This window comes from Oreochromis niloticus, linkage group LG3, assembly GCF_001858045.2.
Source record: "Oreochromis niloticus isolate F11D_XX linkage group LG3, O_niloticus_UMD_NMBU, whole genome shotgun sequence".
NCBI classification, from domain to species: domain Eukaryota; kingdom Metazoa; phylum Chordata; class Actinopteri; order Cichliformes; family Cichlidae; genus Oreochromis; species Oreochromis niloticus.
This window is the reverse complement of record NC_031967.2, coordinates 76,080,036-76,098,268: the sequence shown is the minus strand read 5'-3', so window position 1 is coordinate 76,098,268 and position 18,233 is coordinate 76,080,036. Positions and strand designations below refer to the sequence as shown.

Sequence of the window (18,233 nt, the reverse complement as noted above, 5' to 3'; positions counted from 1 at the left end):
CTGAGCCTGGTGACTTGGTTGAATTTATCCTCAGCAGCAGAGTTGACTCTTGGTCTTTCTTTCCTGGGGCGGTCCTCATGTGAGCCAGTTTTTGTGGTAGCACTTGGTAGCATGGTTTTTGTGACTGCATTTGGAGACACATTCAAAGTTTCAACAATTTTCCGGACTGACTGACCTTCAGTTCTTAAAGTAATGATGGACTGTAGTTTCTCTCTCTCTTGGGGCAGGGATAGCTCAATAGGTAGAGCAGCTGCCTCATGATTGGAAGGTTATGGGTTCAACTCTACTGAACGGCTACCCTGGGGTACCCCTGAGCAAGGTACCATCCCTACACACTGCTCCCCGGGCGCTGCATTGGTGGCTGCCCACTGCTTCACTAGGTGAATGGGTTAAATGCAGAGGAGCAATTTCCCTACGGGGACTATCACATACGCATTATTATCTCTTTACTTAGCTGATTGGTTCTTGCAATAATATGAATCCTAAGACTTCTCAAATAGGCCTGTTAGCTGTGTACCAACCTGACTTCTGCGCAATACAACTCATGGTTCCAACCCCATTAAGAAGGCAAGAAATTCCACAAATAAAGCCTGACAAGGCCCACCTGTGTAGGGAAAACCATTTCAGGTGACTACATCATGAAGCTCACTGAGACAAGGTGAAGGGGTTCAGGAATCTAAAAAATATATATAACATATAACATCGACTAACAGGTGTGATGAGATGAGTGAGTGCACTTCCTGTCAGGAGAATAATGGTAGTTCAAGCCAGAATGGTACACAGGATAAAGCTCAGACCTTTGTTAACCGTGTAGATTAAGTTTTGGTTGGAGGTGGAGACAATGCTCAGCAGCAGCTAGCTTCAAAGTAAAACAGGAAACTCACAAACTGTTTTACAAACACAAACTCAGGGATACGAACAGAGCATGAGGGGGAGAATACAGGTTGGAGTAATAAACCACTGAACACCAGAATCAAACCCTGAGAACTAATACAAAATCAGAAGAAACTAGAAAATAATAACAATAAACTCAAAGCAATGCGTCACCGACCCAGGACCATGACACAACGTGGGCGACAGAGCATTTAGTTTCGGCTTCTCTGACCTTCACATACTGACCTGTTCACTATGATCATAACACCTCTATTCATATTATATTTTGTAGTGCTCATTATTCATTTTTCATTGTTTTTATTGCTTTAAAGAGAGTGCAATGTTTTACTACTTTAATGTAACACCATCCACTCATTTTGACGCTATGTGGCACCGAACAGATGAAGGTAGCTGATGTCCACAGCTGTGCAAACCAAGGTTATTATCGTTAACGAAAACTAACGAAATAACGAAAACTAGAAGTGAAAAAACATTTTCGTTAACGGAAATAAAAATAAAAACAAAAAAAAGGAAAACTAACTAAAACTGTAATGAGTGTTCACAAAACTAACTAAAACTGTAATGAGTGTTCACAAAACTAACTAAAACTGTAATGAGTGTTCACAAAACTAACTAAAATTAACTGAATTTATAGCAAAAATGTGTTTAGTTTTCGTTGATGTGTGCGTGTCATACAATAGTCAAGGGTGAAAATGAAGTTTAGTTTCCAGGTTTTTTTCTTGCTGTGTCTCATTATGCCAGCAGGTGGCAGTACGTTAGTCGAGTCGTCTGTGTTGCTGCTCCGTCCACGCGCAGAATCATGTCAGGAAAAGTCTGGAGAAAGCGCCAGAGTCCAATTTGGGATTACTTTGAATATGACTGTGTTTTGGATAAAGCAAGTGTCTTGTAGTGGAAAAAGACAAATTATAAGGGACATTTCTAAAGTGAGAAAAATCCCACAAACCTTAAAGTGCACTTGAAAAGCTCACACAAGAAGGCTAACCTAGCTTACCTTGAGAAGGTAAGGGAGAATACTCAACCCTCATCCCCAGAAACAGAAGCTAACCCCAGGCAAGGCAGCGTGATGCATCCCGAGACAACAGGACTGGGATATCTACATAACTGTGTGAGTCAATTGCCTTAACACCCGGTGCTGCAGGAGTTAATAGTCTCATTGGGGCCAAGATATACATTTTATAGTTGCCTGGTATCAATGGTTGTTCATCTGCCTTTATTTATTTATTTATTTAAAGAACCCATAGTTGGGAATGTGAGTTGTCTGTCTCTGCGTGTTAGCCCTGCGACAGACAGGCGACCTGTCCAGGGTGCAGGGTATGGTAGCTTGAATAGCAACATACCCAAGGATAAGCAGAAGAGCATGACTGATATGATGAAACTGGGATTTTGTTACACTTTATTGCAAACACAACTAAAACTATAACTGAAACTAATCAAAACTAAACTGAAACTAAGGATTTTCAAAAAACTAAAAACTAAACTAAACTAGCAAACAATTGGTAAAAACTAATTAAAACTAATATAAAATTGAAAATCTGAAGTCAAAACGAAATAAAAATAAAGACTAATGAAAATTGCAAAACTATTAAAACCCTGGTGCAAACACATGAGTGAGAGTGAAAGAGACATAGGAGAGTTCACCTATAACATGAGGAGACATGTTACAGCAGCCAGAGAGCACAGAAATGGATGATTCTGTCTTCCAGCAAGAATCAGAGGACATGAGTGGACAGAACAACTTTTCCTAATCTATGAGTAATGATTTTAATATTTCTGTATTTGATTTGATTTGATTTAAAATTTTGGACGGGTTGGGTCGGGAGTTCTCTCACTCAATGCCTCTAGATCAAAAAGTATATAATTCCCATTTAACATGTGTGTATGTGTGGCAAAGCAAGGAAGTGATGATGAGAGAGTAAAAAGGGAAAGCAATCATGATGCATGCACACTAGGGTGGTGGTGTGGTGACTGCAAGCTCAAAAGCTTTACTGTTTCAAGGAAAAACCTGACAGCACCACCCAGTCACGCCCACTTTAGGCTTTCAGCTTCTGAATAAGAGAAACAAAAGTTTTGAATATATCCAAAACATGAAAAGAGTCGTCCTCTTCACCCTCTGTAGTTACTGTAGAAACACACCGGTGATATGCAGCTTCAAAATGACCTCCTTCCAGTGCTGCGACACAAAAATAAGAATTTACAAATCATACAGAAACAAAATGTCCAAAACAAATGAATGAACCGAATCTCCAGTTTAAAGCAAACAAACTATCTATTCAATCTATCAGTATTGTGGATTGTGCAATAAAATGAAAAACTCCATGCATTCAAAACACATTAACAAATTAACATTAACAACATTATTTTTCAAGGGAACTTAAAACCCGAGTAATAAACAAAGATTAATGCTAACTAGTGCCCATCACATTATAGAGTTGGGCACTCCCTTAACCACAAGCAAAGCAGAACAAACGAAGTGAAAAAAGGGGAAGGGCAAAGCAGCAGCTCTTCTGTAACACAGCCCAGAGTAGCAGTAGTGGTCCAGCTGAAAAAAAAAAAATATTAAGTGCAAACCAGGTATCTAGAATGTGCAATAAATTGTGCAAAGTCGTGTTAAAACATTGACACTGACCATTTCCAGTCAGATGATGGAGGTGTGATTAGGCCTCACTGAAAGTAGAAACCTATATTTAATAGTCTTTTGTGCATTACTGCACGCTTTGGATAGAACTGTTCCCTCTTTGTAAGGCCATGACAGAAACTGTATCCCATGTACTAAACCCATAAATACTCATCAACCTATATTCTCTCAGACCAGGGCCAACAGTTTGTTTCTTTATATTAAGGTAAAGATTGTTTCATCTTTTGTTCGGCTCAGAGATTATTAAACCTCCGTCAGGGCCGGCGTACAATCGCAGATTATGTAATAGACTTTCGGACCGCAGCTGCAGAGGCAGGCTGGCCGGGTTAAGCCCTTCAGTTTACCTCTGTTCCCTGAATGAAGCTATGAAAGATCAAATGGCCTCACCTGACAAGCCAGCCACCTTTGAGGAGTTAGCCTCTCTCTCCCTTTGTATTGATAATTGTCTGAGGGAGAGAGAGGGAGAAAAGAGTTATAGTTACCAACGTTCTCATGTGATTCACAAGCCCTGTCTTCTTCTCTCGGTGTCATTAATTGTCAACCAGGTCACTAACTTATTTCAGGCTCTTGTTGATTCATGCTGTGAACATAACCCCTTGACTTGTATCTGGCTAGTGAGTTAAATATACCTCTCCTGCCCCTAGATTGCCCTTTTCTGGCCTGTGCTAACGGTAACCATAGAGAGACACTGCTTTTCTTCATCATCTGTTCTTGGTTCAGGGTTCAGGGGTGGCTGCTATTTAACATGACCTCCATCCAAGAGGTTTTCAATAACAGTAAAGCCCTGTCACTTCCACCATTCCACGACTGCACCATAGAACTCCTTCTCAGTGCCAATCTACCCACCAGTCACCAGTACAATCTGTCAAAACTAGAATGAGTTACCATGGAAAACTTCAATGGGTGCAGGGTTTGTTTTTGTAGGGGAAAAGGATGACTTGCTGTGCCCCTGACTTCCAGGGGCAAATGTGTACAAATGTGTACAATACGATCCATAAACGTAATGTGACACGTACAAACCTTTGTTACTTTTAAAGATTTGGAAGCACCTGCTTCAATTTACACACAAACCCTTTCATACATCTGGACCAACTGCCTGTTACGCCATGATCACGTTGCATGCTTACGTAGGAGTTTGAAACACGGCCCACGTCATCGCTACTTGCGCCCGCATATTGCATAAAAAATAAAATAAAATAATGGATCTAATATGAACGCAATATGATATTTAAAATGAAAAAAAAAAACATCTTTATGGGAGGTGTATTCTGTGCTGCTGGGAGAATGTCTTGGACTGCCCCTCCCGGTGTGTGTGTGTGTGTGTGTGTGTGTGTGTATGTGTGTGTGTGTGTGTGAGCAGAGGGAGGGACAAAAAGGAGAGTCAAAATGTGCGAGTCACCGACGAGAAATGACAGATGAAAGCATGGAAATATAATAATAACGACTTCAGCTGACAAGAGTGCCTGACAACCCAGTTGTAAGTAAGCTGTTAAGACTCTACTGTACACTCTGTTCGCCGCCTCCAAATCAATAAACTTCTGATGGAGCAGCGATTCAAGGCAGCATTTCAGTCTCTCGCTAGCAAATTTGACCCAGACAGTAAAGCTAGTTAGGAGTCAGACAGGGTACCCAACGTATTAGCCAGAGGTCTCCTTACTACGGTTCGGAGGGGCGGATCTGGCGAGGTAGCAAGACAGTACAAACATGTGGAGGGATTGGCTGTGTTAGTTCAGAGAGAGTTATTTGGAAAGAAAACTATTTTCACTAGCAGCCCAAAACCAATGTGTCCACTTGTGTCCACATTTTAATTTTGTTAAATAAGAAGAAAATTAATACTAAAATCGTTGTTAATAAGAAACAAGTTTCTGGAAGAAAAAAGGTCTTTTTACATAAGTTCCTGAATTTTTTTTTTTTTTTTTTTACTTATAGACCAAATCCCCTTTACAATTACACAGACTGATGATGAACAACCTCCAGGCCCCTTGTGTGAAGTATCAGGTAATAATGTCATGTTTAGTTTGTGTGTGTGTGTGTGTGTGTGTGTGTGTATGTATGTGTATATATCTGTATGTGAGGAAAAGGAACCTTTTTAGATAAGTTATATGTAGCCTTTTTATGTTGTAATCATTTTTCTAGACAGCCTCCACCACTCTGGCATCTGTCCTCCAACCCACTATTTGCAACCATCGCGATGCCCCGGCCAGCTACCGTCTCCTTTCGCCTCTCCAGTCCAACACACCAACCTACACAACTATGCAACCTCCCCAGCAAATGGAGTCTGCAGTCAATGCCTTCAATAATGAAGGTGTGCTTTGATTAAATATGTTTCACCATAAGTGCATTGTAATTGTAATAAAAACATCATCAAAACACTGATTTTATATTGTTAAATATTATCTTATTGTGATTATTTCTTTTAGATTCAAGAGAGTCTGTGAGGCAATTCCAGAGAGTCTATTAAAAGGCAAGTTGTAAAATTCTGTCCTTTGTCAATTTACATAGGATTTATTTTATATCTGAAAGGGATAAACTTGTAAACATTTTGAGATGATTGAACTATTTGAACTTGAAATTAAAATGTGAAGCCATAACTTATGGATATATTTGTTTTTCTCATCACTAATTATCCGGTTTATCACAAGCCAGTATTCTCTGTTTTATTGTTCTTTTCAACAGATGCAGCCTTTCAAAAACTGGTAACCATTGTGACAGAGCTGACCAGAGAAGTCAGGGACCTTCCTGAGGAGTTAAGCCTTCCACCAATCCTGCAGCAATGAACCGCTTGATGCTGGGGTTTTCCCTCTGGATTAGCCTTTGCACAATACGGATGAGTTGAACAATGCAGAAGCATTCTTACCAGAAACAAATTTTAAAAAAAGAAAAAAAAAAGAACTTAAGACATTTTCCAGTTTGGTTAAACTGCTTAAAATGGCATGCTGGTGTATGTTCTGCTGCAATGTACAACAGCAGGCTGTCATGGGAAGATCCAACAAATAGGAATTGAAATACATGTCACTGTAAAAAATTTCAGGCAATACCTTTTATCTCTGGAAAATTAGGCTTAGGAAAAAAAATCACATAAAAGCATATTCGTACACGTTTAAAACATGACTCACAATAATGTTTTTTTTTTTAATTTTTAATTTCTTGATAGGTGTGACGCTTTTCTTTTATTGGAGGGACCACACTGGAGGTGCGAGGCCATCTATGCCATTACAAATGAGCTGGACTTGGGAGGAAAAATAAGGACCAGACCAAGCAAAAGAGGACACTTAAAAAGACAGCACTCAGCACTCAGCCTAGTAGTTTATAGGCTTATTCACTGCTAAAAACTTTTGACAAGAGGTTATTCATATATAAGCTCTAATTCAGCCTCTGTTTTTCTGTTTAACGTTTTTTGTGTTTGTTTTTGTACTACATGGACTGACTCTATGGAGGACCACAAGAGCCACGCGCATCGAAATAAAGATTTCTGTGCTTAAATAATGAATTGTAGAATAAATTCTGCATTTGTAAATTCATTTTTGAATTCCAATTTAATAAACTGCATTTCAAAATCCTTTTTCCAATTGCACTTTAATAAACTGCACTTTAAAATCCCTTTTCCAATTGCACTTTAATAAACTGCATTTCAAAAACCTTTTTCCAATTGCACTTTAATAAACTGCATTTCAAAATCCATTTCCCTTTCCTGTTCGCTCAGGGATTAACTTCTGGATTAGCTGCTGGATTAGTTGTTGGATTAACAACTTCATTTTAAAAATCATGCGGCTATTCAAATTAGCCAAACCGTGGGATGTAAGGAGCTCTCTGATTGGTTGGACAGACACAGGCTGTCTGCTTGGATTTTTGTAGCTCATGGCTTCGCCCTGCTACGAAGCGTGTGTGCTTGTACAAAGGCTGTTCAGCCTCGGGATTTACACTTATCTTCACAGATATGTGAAGAATGAAGGGACCCTGCAGCGAAACGGAGAGCCCAACCTCTGACTGAGTGCCTGTTTTCGCAGTCTGACCTGTTGAAGGTAACGTGCTAACATGGCTAACGCTAGCATCACCGCACGTAGCCCCGTTATTTTAAGGTCAATTTAGCTCATGAAAGTTTTACGTCGCAGCTTTACGAGCTAGCTACGTGTTTTGTAAGCTGCTGTGCTCTTCACAAATAAAGCTGGAAGCAGCTCAGACTATTAGAACCTGCACTGAGCCCTGTTACATTTATACAGTGTTAGAGCAATGGCTGCAACCTACAGCCTTTAAACTAGCGATTAAAATGCTGACAGTAAACTCGTTAGTCCAGATGTTACCACATTACTTTATGATACTTAGAGTTAAAACAACTGAGACAGGCTGATTAAAATAACAGCTGTCAGTTCTCTCATTCAATCTATCAAGACTGAAGATCACACTACTGATTTCAGTTCATTTAATATGTGCATGTGTAACGGGTGTATTAAAAAATAATTTATATTTCACCAAAGATCCATCCTGCAGTGTTATTTTGGATTGTCAGTATTGGTTATGTATATGTGTTTATTTATATATATGTTTATTTTCTGTATTTATATTTTGGGAGCGTTTATTTTGTTTGTGTGACCTTTGACTTCCCACGAAGTCACTTCCTGTAGCTGTGCGCTATTTTCCTCGGTCGCCTAGAGGCCCCGCTGAGGAGAGGCGAATAAACACAGTTAAAGTAACTAAAAGTAATTCAAACACTGCTTGTTCCCTTTGTGCATTTTGTCTCGCAGTTCTGTTCGATGTTTCAGTGTGAATTATTGTTTCTCTGTCGAGTACAGCACTTTATTGTAACATGCTAGTTAGCCATTCTCAGATGAGAGCATAGGAGCATGCAGGTGACTTCTCATGTGGTCCGCTATCCTTCTCTCTCCCTTGAAGGTGTTCATGCAGAAGTCCAGTAAAGTGAAGTCACTGTACTGTTTTATTTTTATTTTAAACAGGTATGTGAGCTCCCTCTTTTATTTTTGTGTCATGTGTACTGGTTATATTTTTTGTTTGTGATTCATGTTCACTGTTTCAACTTACTGTTAGATATATGTAACTAAAAAAATATGTAAAATTGCCATTGGTAAATGAAGTCTCCCTAAACTATAATTTTGTTGTTGAGGTAATTGTCACTATATGGTCACGATGCAGTGCATTTTCATTTGTTATATATGATTATAAATGCATTTTAGCAGTATTATTTGTTAATTAGATTTTATTGTGATGTTGCACCTCAGTCGCCCAGAGGCCCTGCTGAGGAGACGTGTTCATGCAGAAGTCCAGTAAAGTGAAGTTGCTGTACTGTTTTATTTTTATTTTAAACAGTTCTCGGAGAATAAATCCACCCAGCTGGCAAAGTGAGAGCTGACTCCTCTGGTCATTCGCACAACACAACGCAGAGAACTAGCGGCACTCAGAGTTTAAGGCCAGACTGGCTACACATGCACAGATTCATTCTCAACTGGACATAAATGATGATCAAAGGTTGTATATATGATGAATTCATCAAATCCCAGCCTCTAACACAGTGCGCTGAATCTTAGCTTTGAATGTCCAGTATATTAAGCATTCACTGAACCTACCTACCTACAGTATCTACACCTGTGTGGTAAAGACACAGATAATGAAGTTTAATTATTAATACAACATACATCATGAGAAACAAAGCTGAAAATGATTTAGTTTAGTACTTTCCTCTGTATGCTCTGTGATTATAAAGACCTTAAATTCTGTGATATATACTGTAAATGATTTTCACATTGGTCTTAAAGTACTTAAATCACTGCTGATAGTCTGGTTGTTTATATTTTCACGTTTTTGTGTCTGTAGGGCTGTTTGATGACGATTTGGACTCCTCTGGGAGATGAGGACACACCCACATCTGTTCCATACTGTAGCCATGAATAGTGTTACAGCTGTGAGTCAGCTTTGGGCCATCAGATGCACACACTGGAAAACCAGCACCTGGACTTCATGCAGGAGAGACAGCCTAATCCAGCAACTAATCCAGAAGTTAATCCCTGAGCAAACAGGAAAGGGAAATGGTGTTACGATGTACAAGGTGGACTCACGCGCTGGACTCCAGGGATGATGCACACAAGAAAATTTATTAAAGAACAATGTCCAATGAGTGTATATACAAAGGTGCGGGGCAGTGCTATTTACAAGGGGTGCGGGGCAGTGCTGCTAGGTACAAAAGGTGAGGGGGGCAGGGCTCCGGGGAGAATCCAGGGGAACACGCTCGTCTCTCTCCACACAATCCAAACACGAACCTACTCGCCCACTCGTCGTTCAGGGAACACCAGGGAAACAGTCCAGGGAGTCTGTACACAAAGAAACGCTTGTTAGATTCCAAACACACACTGCAGGGGAAAACACTTGCTTAGACGCTCGACTTTCACTGACGCGATTCTCACAACGATCCAGCGAAGAACAGCCGTTGCTTCCTGGCTTAAATATCATCCACACTGATGAGGCACAGGTGTTCCTTCCTCCGAGGGCGTGGGCCAAGGACGTGAACCCATAATGAGTTCAGCCCTGGCAAGAGAGAGAGGGAGAACTAGAGAGAAAGAGGGAGAGACAGCTGATCAGCGAACCTCCAGGCCGTGACAAATGGATTTTGAAATCCAGTTTATTAAAGTGCAATTGGAAAAAGGATTTTGAAATGCAGTTTATTAAATTGGAATTCAAAAATGAATTTACAAATGCAGAATTTATTCTACAATTCATTATTTAAGCACAGAAATCTTTATTTCGATGCGCGTGGCTCTTGTGGTCCTCCATATGACTCAGCAGGTGGGGGTAAATGCAGTTTCTGAGTTTGACTTCGCCTAAGGAATGCAGAAATGGCTCCGCTATGCTCCGGATGGGGGGTGCAGGATGCCCGATATCCAACCCAATCCTGGAGTAAACTAAAAGCAATGAGTTGTAAATAAGTCATTTAACAAAAAACGTCTTCATAGGATAATATTTTTTTCTTGATGCAAAAATGTGTATTGTTATTTTGTTAATTACATAATGCCCGATCCTTAATGTTGTGGGATATTATAATGAACATGGTAAGCTGAAAGAAAATGTCTAACATATATGGTAATCCTGTTTTTAGATAATACACAATTGTCTTTTTTGCAGGTTTAAGTATTGATTGATTAATTTGCAGTGGTTTAGTATTGAATGAAATACCTATTAAGTCCTCTTTATTTTTGACCATGATGTAATTGTTATTTCAATATTAACCATGGGTGCAAATGTTGTGGAAAATAAACACTAGAATTCCAAGATCTTTTCATTATTAACTGAGGGTGCCAAAGTGATGTAAAATCAATGTCAAATTTGAAGATTGATCCAATATCCAACTCTAACATTGTTTCAATATTAATTGAGGATGCAAAAGTGATGTAAAATCAATGTCAGATTTCAGTGTTAATTGAATGGAATTGCCTGATATTGATTTAACATCATGTCAATGTCTTTGCTATCTATGTAAGTACAGGTCATTCCACATGAATTCATCCAGTACCTTGCACCTGACCAACAAACATCTGCCTGAAAAACTTCCAGCGGAAAGTTTAAAACAACATTTCTTACAAACTCAAATTGATCAAACTGTGGTTCAGGCAATAAAAAAGGAGGGCTTAAAGTCAAAGGTTAAGGTTAGGTTGTCAGACAGAATGTGATGTTGGTGTTGGTCTGATGGAAAAGTAGCTGCTGTTACAGTAACTCAGGGGTGGGCAACTCCAGGCATCAAGGGCCGATGTCCTGCAGATTTTAGATGTGTTGTTGATCCAATACTTTTTTAAACGATTTAAACGGCTAAATTACCTCCTTAACGTCTCTTGAAGTTCTCCTGGAGCCTGGTAATGAACTATTCATATAATTCAGGTCTGTAGATTCAGGGTGACATCTAAACATGCAGGACACTGGTCCTTGAGACCTGGAGGTGCCCACCCCTGCAGTAACTGCTGGTTGTTCAATGAGAGGAGCAAAAAACTCACATTTACAATCCGTTTCATTTTTATAGGTCTGTAACAAAGTAAATCCACCTCATCACCACCTGTTTGTGTGACTGCATTACACTCCCACTGCTGGGAAATCTGACAAATAACCAGAACAAAGTCTGAAATAAAAGCTGCCAAACAGCTGCATGACTGAGACACACTTTATTTTCTGAGCTTCAGAAAAGTTTTTCTTACCTGCAATAAACATCTGTGCTCTGCTTTCACACTCACATTTTTGGAGATAAAATATCTTTTAGGAGCAGCCATACGTCTCCAAACACTATCTACACAAACATATCTATATGTGATCCCCCAGTTATACAAGCTGTTTGTTCTCATTTTCCTGCCCCACCCTTCTTCCCCTTTTGAATCCTTTCACTTCTTCACTTCTTATTAGTACATGGGGATCTACCAGGCCCACCGCCAGTCCCCTCCAAAGCTTTTCCCAAATCGAAGCTCAGTTCATGTCTAAGCGATTCACCTTTGTCTACTAAAAATGCTATCAAACCTAAAATGAGGATGTGGGCCCAGCTAAGTGAAATAAGTGGAAGTTTAATGAAGCTCCGCCTTCTCATGTCACTCACCTGAGAGAAATGAGGAAATAGGCTGTTCCTCTTTCTCAGTAAAGAGAGACGCACAGACGATCAGACTGAGTTCAGACCAAACTAGCAGCTTCCTCTGAGTGAGTCCAGCTACAGGAGAGAAAAGTGGAAAACTCCAACACTGCTGCTTCAAGCTGCTGACGCTCCACACACTGAATGTGAGTTTGAGCAAAAACACGACTCAAAGGAAGTTTTAGTGAAGGTCGTAGACGAGGGAGGGGAGCCAGGACTGACTGTACTTCCTGTCTGCTGTTTTCAGCTTCGCTCACACACTTAATGGCTTCCAGATCAGAGGAGGATCTCTGCTGTCCGGTCTGTCAGGAGGTCTTCAGAGATCCTGTTATTCTGTCATGTAGCCACAGCTTCTGTAAAGACTGTCTGAAGAGATGGTGGAGAGAGAGACCAACACACGAGTGTCCAGTTTGTAAGGAAATATCAGTGCAGGAACCACCTTTAAATCTGGCGTTAAAGAACCTGTGTGAGTTGTTCTTACAGGAGAGAGATCAGAGAGCTTCAGAGGCTCTCTGCAGTCTGCACTCTGAGAAACTCAAACTCTTCTGTCTGGACCATCAGCAGCCAGTGTGTGTCGTCTGCAGAGACTCAGAAAAACACACCAAGCACAGATTCAGACCCATCCATGAAGCTGCACAACAACACAAGAAGGAACTTCAGGAAACTCTGGAGCCCTTTAAAGACAAGATAAAGGTTTGTGAAGAAGTTCAAGCGAAGTTTGATCAAACAGCAGAACACATTAAGGTCCAGGCCCCACACACAGAGAGGCAGATTAAGGAGCAGTTTAAGAAGCTTCACCAGTTTCTAGCAGAGGAAGAGGAGGCCAGGGTGGCTGCACTGAGGGAGGAAGAGGAGCAGAAGAGTGGGATGATGACGGAGAAGATGGAGGCTCTGAGCAGAGAGATAGCACCTCTTTCAGACACAGTCAGAGCCACAGAGGAGGAGCTGAGAGCTGAAGACGTCTCATTCCTGCACAACTACAAGGCTGCAGTGGAAAGAGTCCAGCGCTGCCCCCTGCTGGATGATCCACAGCTGCCCACAGGAGCTCTGATAGACCAGGCCAAACACCTGGGCAACCTGACCTTCAACATCTGGAACAGCATGAAGGACATGGTCTCCTACACTCCTCTCATTCTGGACCCAAACACTGCTCATCCAAACCTCATCCTGTCTGAAGATCTGACCAGTGTGAGAGGAGCAGGAGAGAAGCAGCAGCTTCCTGATAATCCAGAGAGGTTTGATTATTACATTTCTGTCCGGGGCTCTGAGGGCTTTAACTCAGGGACTCACAGCTGGGATGTTGATGTTGGAGAAAGCACAAGCTGGATACTTGGTGTGGTAGAAGAGTCTATCCAGAGGAAGGGAAACACAGAGTTTGGATTTTGGGGTGTAATGTTCAGTTTAGGTAAATACTCAACATGCTCACCATCAGCTCCTCGCACTGCTCTCTCAGTACGGAAGAAGTTCCAGAGGATCAGAGTGAATCTGGACTGGAACAGAGGAAAGCTGTCGTTCTCTGATCCTGATACTAACACACACATACACACCTTCACACACACTTTCACTCACACGATGTTTCCATTTATTGAAACTGTTGGTAAAGTGAAAGTGTGTCCATTGAAGGTGTCAGTGGAGCAGATGAGTTGAGGATGATGATATTTCTAATGTTGTTTCCTGTCAGTGAATTGAAGCTGTTAAACTGCAGCTGTCCTCCTGCTGCCTCGTTGTTCCAAAGCTCTTTGTTTCTCTTTTAGTTCTCACTGTTTCTTTCTGTTTCTGCTGTCCACCTTTTCACATGGAAAATCATTTCACTGTTTCTCACTGAATGACTCCCCAAACTAGATTTGAAATTCTATCAAGTTTCTAATCATTACAAGTGATTCATGTTTCTATTTGATGTGTGTAAATGGAGATGACAACAATAAATATATTGTTGAAACAATGATTCATGTTTAACTCCATATATGAAATGTTTCTGATCTTTGAATTCTGTTTGATTAAAGACTTTCTTCATGACACAAATGAGATTTTAGTGTATTAATAGAACTAAATAAGATCAGAGTTGAAAGGTTGGAGTATTATGTACATGCTTCACTGTCAGTATCTTCAGGGGGATTCAAAGTCATGAGATAAACTAGTGTAGATGTCATGGTCCTGGGTCATGCGACCCAGTGTTTTGAGTTTTAGTTTATTTTGATGTTTATTGTTTAGGTTCATTATGTATTGTAGCTCATTTGTTATTATATTACCCTTGTGTTAAGTCTCCCTTGCCCTTCGTGTGTTATGTCTGTGTGTCTTATGTTGTCAAGTTCATGTACAGGGAGTGCAGAATTATTAGGCAAGTTGTATTTTTGAGGAATAATCTTATTATTGAACAACAACCATGTTCTCAATGAACCCAAAAAACTCATTAATATCAAAGCTGAATGTTTTTGGAAGTAGTTTTTAGTTTGTTTTTAGTTTTAGCTATTTTAGGGGGATATCTGTGTGTGCAGGTGACTATTACTGTGCATAATTATTAGGCAACTTAACAAAAAACAAATATATACCCATTTCAATTATTTATTTTTACCAGTGAAACCAATATAACATCTCCACATTCACAAATATACATTTGTGACATTCAAAAACAAAACAAAAACAAATCAGCGACCAATATAGCCACCTTTCTTTGCAAGGACACTCAAAAGCCTGCCATCCATGGATTCTGTCAGTGTTTTGATCTGTTCACCATCAACATTGCGTGCAGCAGCAACCACAGCCTCCCAGACACTGTTCAGAGAGGTGTACTGTTTTCCCTCCTTGTAAATCTCACGTTTGATGATGGACCACAGGTTCTCAATGGGGTTCAGATCAGGTGAACAAGGAGGCCATGTCATTAGTTTTTCTTCTTTTATACCCTTTCTTGCCAGCCACGCTGTGGAGTACTTGGACGCGTGTGATGGAGCATTGTCCTGCATGAAAATCATGTTTTTCTTGAAGGATGCAGACTTCTTCCTGTACCACTGCTTGAAGAAGGTGTCTTCCAGAAACTGGCAGTAGGACTGGGAGTTGAGCTTGACTCCATCCTCAACCCGAAAAGGCCCCACAAGCTCATCTTTGATGATACCAGCCCAAACCAGTACTCCACCTCCACCTTGCTGGCGTCTGAGTCGGACTGGAGCTCTCTGCCCTTTACCAATCCAGCCACGGGCCCATCCATCTGGCCCATCAAGACTCACTCTCATTTCATCAGTCCATAAAACCTTAGAAAAATCAGTCTTGAGATATTTCTTGGCCCAGTCTTGACGTTTCAGCTTGTGTGTCTTGTTCAGTGGTGGTCGTCTTTCAGCCTTTCTTACCTTGGCCATGTCTCTGAGTATTGCACACCTTGTGCTTTTGGGCACTCCAGTGATGTTGCAGCTCTGAAATATGGCCAAACTGGTGGCAAGTGGCATCTTGGCAGCTGCACGCTTGACTTTTCTCAGTTCATGGGCAGTTATTTTGCGCCTTGGTTTTTCCACACGCTTCTTGCGACCCTGTTGACTATTTTGAATGAAACGCTTGATTGTTCGATGATCACGCTTCAGAAGCTTTGCAATTTTAAGACTGCTGCATCCCTCTGCAAGATATCTCACTATTTTTGACTTTTCTGAGCCTGTCAAGTCCTTCTTTTGACCCATTTTGCCAAAGGAAAGGAAGTTGCCTAATAATTATGCACACCTGATATAGGGTGTTGATGTCATTAGACCACACCCCTTCTCATTACAGAGATGCACATCACCTAATATGCTTAATTGGTAGTAGGCTTTCGAGCCTATACAGCTTGGAGTAAGACAACATGCATGAAGAGGATGATGTGGACAAAATACTCATTTGCCTAATAATTCTGCACTCCCTGTAGTTATTTCTGCCATCTTCCCCTGTACTCAGTCTCCCTGGTTTCTGCGTCTACGTTTCATGTCTATGCAGTTATGTTAAGTTCATGTCATGTTTTATTTCCATGTCTAATCTCCATGTTGCCTGTTTTACTTTGAAAGTCTGTATTCAATGTCAGTGTATTTAGTTTCACCTCTCCTGTCCTGTCCTTAGGTTCATGTGTGTCAGCTGTGCTCCCATGTGTGGCCGCTTCCCCTGATCATCCCTCATGTGTATTTAGTCTCTGTGTTTCATGCAGTCTGTGTCGCGTCGTCTGTGTTCCCACCCTCCGTGTTTCCATGCCCAGTCTTTTGTATCCTCAGCCTTAGCCTTACCTTAGTTTGTTCCCAGTTTAGGTTTCTGGTTAGTTACTGCTCTTGTGCTGCCCGCATTCTTGTCTGTTTCTTTCGTGATCATCAGCCACAATAAAAGGCTCGCTTTCATTTAAGTTCACTCCCGTATCCTCACTTGTGTTCGCACCTGGGTCCACCACACACATCTCCGCACGGTCTGTCTCCACAAATCGTGACAGTACGATGCGACCATGCCGGACCCAGCGACACAGAAGAGGGAGATCATCCAGACGGTGGAGTCGCTATGTAGTAAATGGCTGCAGTGTTCCGGAGAGGAGGAATGGGAAGAGTTAGCCCGCCAAGTAGGAGTATGCGCATCTGTATTTCCCTGGTTATGGGAGGCACTACACCCGCTGATCATTGACCTTCTCGTCACCGCTCTCCAACTCCGTCTGCAGCCGCAGCTGCCCAGTGTGCGGGCTGCGCCGCTTGAGCCCTGCTGTGATCCTGTTTCCCCGCTGCTTCGCGAGCCAGAAGCAGTTAGGGTCGGAACAGTGAGGCTCACCACCGACACACCATCCGCTCGCGCCTCATCGGCTTCCGCGTCCTCACCACAGTCTAGCCGCACGGCGCGGCGCACGGAGACGACGGAGGCCATTGACTTTGGTGAGGAAGAGCGGCAGCAGGTGTTACGGGCTTATCGGGAGGACGAGCTCTGGTGGAAGCTCATTCTGGAGGAGGAACTCTCACCTGTTGCACCGCCTACCAGCTGCTCGCCCTCTCCACCCCGCTCAGACTTCACTTCCCCTGCCTCGCCTTTAGCGAGGATATGGGCAGAGGGTGAGATTGCCGCCACGTCACCCTCTGTTTTGGTGGCATCAGTGTCCTTCGCACCAGCTACCAGAAAGAAGCGGCGCCGGCGCCGCCATTGCACCGCGCTAACTCCGGTGAGTGACTGTGTTTTTGTGCCTCACAATCCTTGTATGGAGAAGAGTGAGATGAGCACTGATTTGCCGGGGCCGGAAACTATAGTGGAATTGTGCTCCAAAGCTGACAGAACTGTGTTTAGTTGTTCAGAGGGACCTACTACGGGCGTCATGGATTCCAGCCTCCTTGAGCGGCAGGAAGCAGCTTGTGCCCAGCTAGAGGAGGAGCTCCGGGGAAAGCCGTGGCTCACCCCCAATTATCAGCACCGTTTCCGGGGGACTCGCCTGGCTCTCGGGGGCCCCCTGAGTTGCCAGAGACTCACACCACCAGCGCCCAGCTCCCCAGTCTCAGCAACGCCATCCAGCACGCAGGGGGCTCCACAGTTGGGCTCACAGGTTCCTACTAGAAGGAAAGGACGTCTGCGTCGTCGTCACCCCTCGCAACAGTCGGAGGTGAGTGACTGTATTTCTTCATCCCAAACCTCCACCGAGGAGAGGAAGAATTGGACTGTGTTGCCAGCGTCTGAAAAGCACAGAGAGACTCATAGTTCGGAAGTGTCCGATGTTAGCAATGAATCCCACTATCTCTGTGCCGCGGGTTACATGAATAAAGGCACTGTTCCTGAGCTAGCCGAGGCAAAATGTGGGTTTTGTAAAGCACAGCCAGAGTTACAAGATTCAGTTTCAGAGGCTACCATAGACAATAGTAGCGGTCCTGCAGGCTTCTTAGATTCCACAGTTAAATGTAATGAGTCTTCCATGGACCATGGTGTTCATAATGTGGGTAATGGTGGGGATTCTGAATCTCTGGAAAGGCTTATGTCTATGCACGTCACTCATGATAAAGGTGCCTCTGTACCTGAGTTGTTCAGCCCCCAAGTCATGCCCCTGTTAATGAACTAGCCATGATGAGTGTTTCCGAGCCTGTTGTCAAGAACTGTGGCATCCTTCCTCCTGCCCCTTCTGGAATCTCGGTGAGT

The 18,233-nt window shown here is 42.2% G+C and overlaps 1 protein-coding gene and 2 long non-coding RNA genes across 3 annotated transcripts; all 3 read left to right on the top strand.

Annotated features, from left to right (window-relative positions):
• Positions 1 to 1,970: 1,970 nt before the first annotated feature.
• On the top strand, positions 1,971 to 5,993 carry LOC112845140 (uncharacterized). Its single transcript, XR_003217944.1, has 3 exons — positions 1,971 to 1,999; positions 5,666 to 5,834; positions 5,950 to 5,993. It is a non-coding gene; the product is annotated as an uncharacterized LOC112845140 (long non-coding RNA).
• Positions 5,994 to 8,233: 2,240 nt separating this feature from the next.
• LOC112846573 (uncharacterized) lies at positions 8,234 to 10,804 on the top strand. Its single transcript, XR_003219584.1, has 2 exons — positions 8,234 to 9,010; positions 9,356 to 10,804. It is a non-coding gene; the product is annotated as an uncharacterized LOC112846573 (long non-coding RNA).
• Positions 10,805 to 12,401: 1,597 nt separating this feature from the next.
• On the top strand, positions 12,402 to 13,934 carry LOC109199864 (zinc-binding protein A33-like). The gene has a single exon (XM_019355203.2). It carries the CDS (start codon positions 12,402 to 12,404, stop codon positions 13,782 to 13,784), a length of 1,383 nt encoding a protein of 460 aa, XP_019210748.1. The 3' UTR covers positions 13,785 to 13,934.
• Positions 13,935 to 18,233: the final 4,299 nt, after the last annotated feature.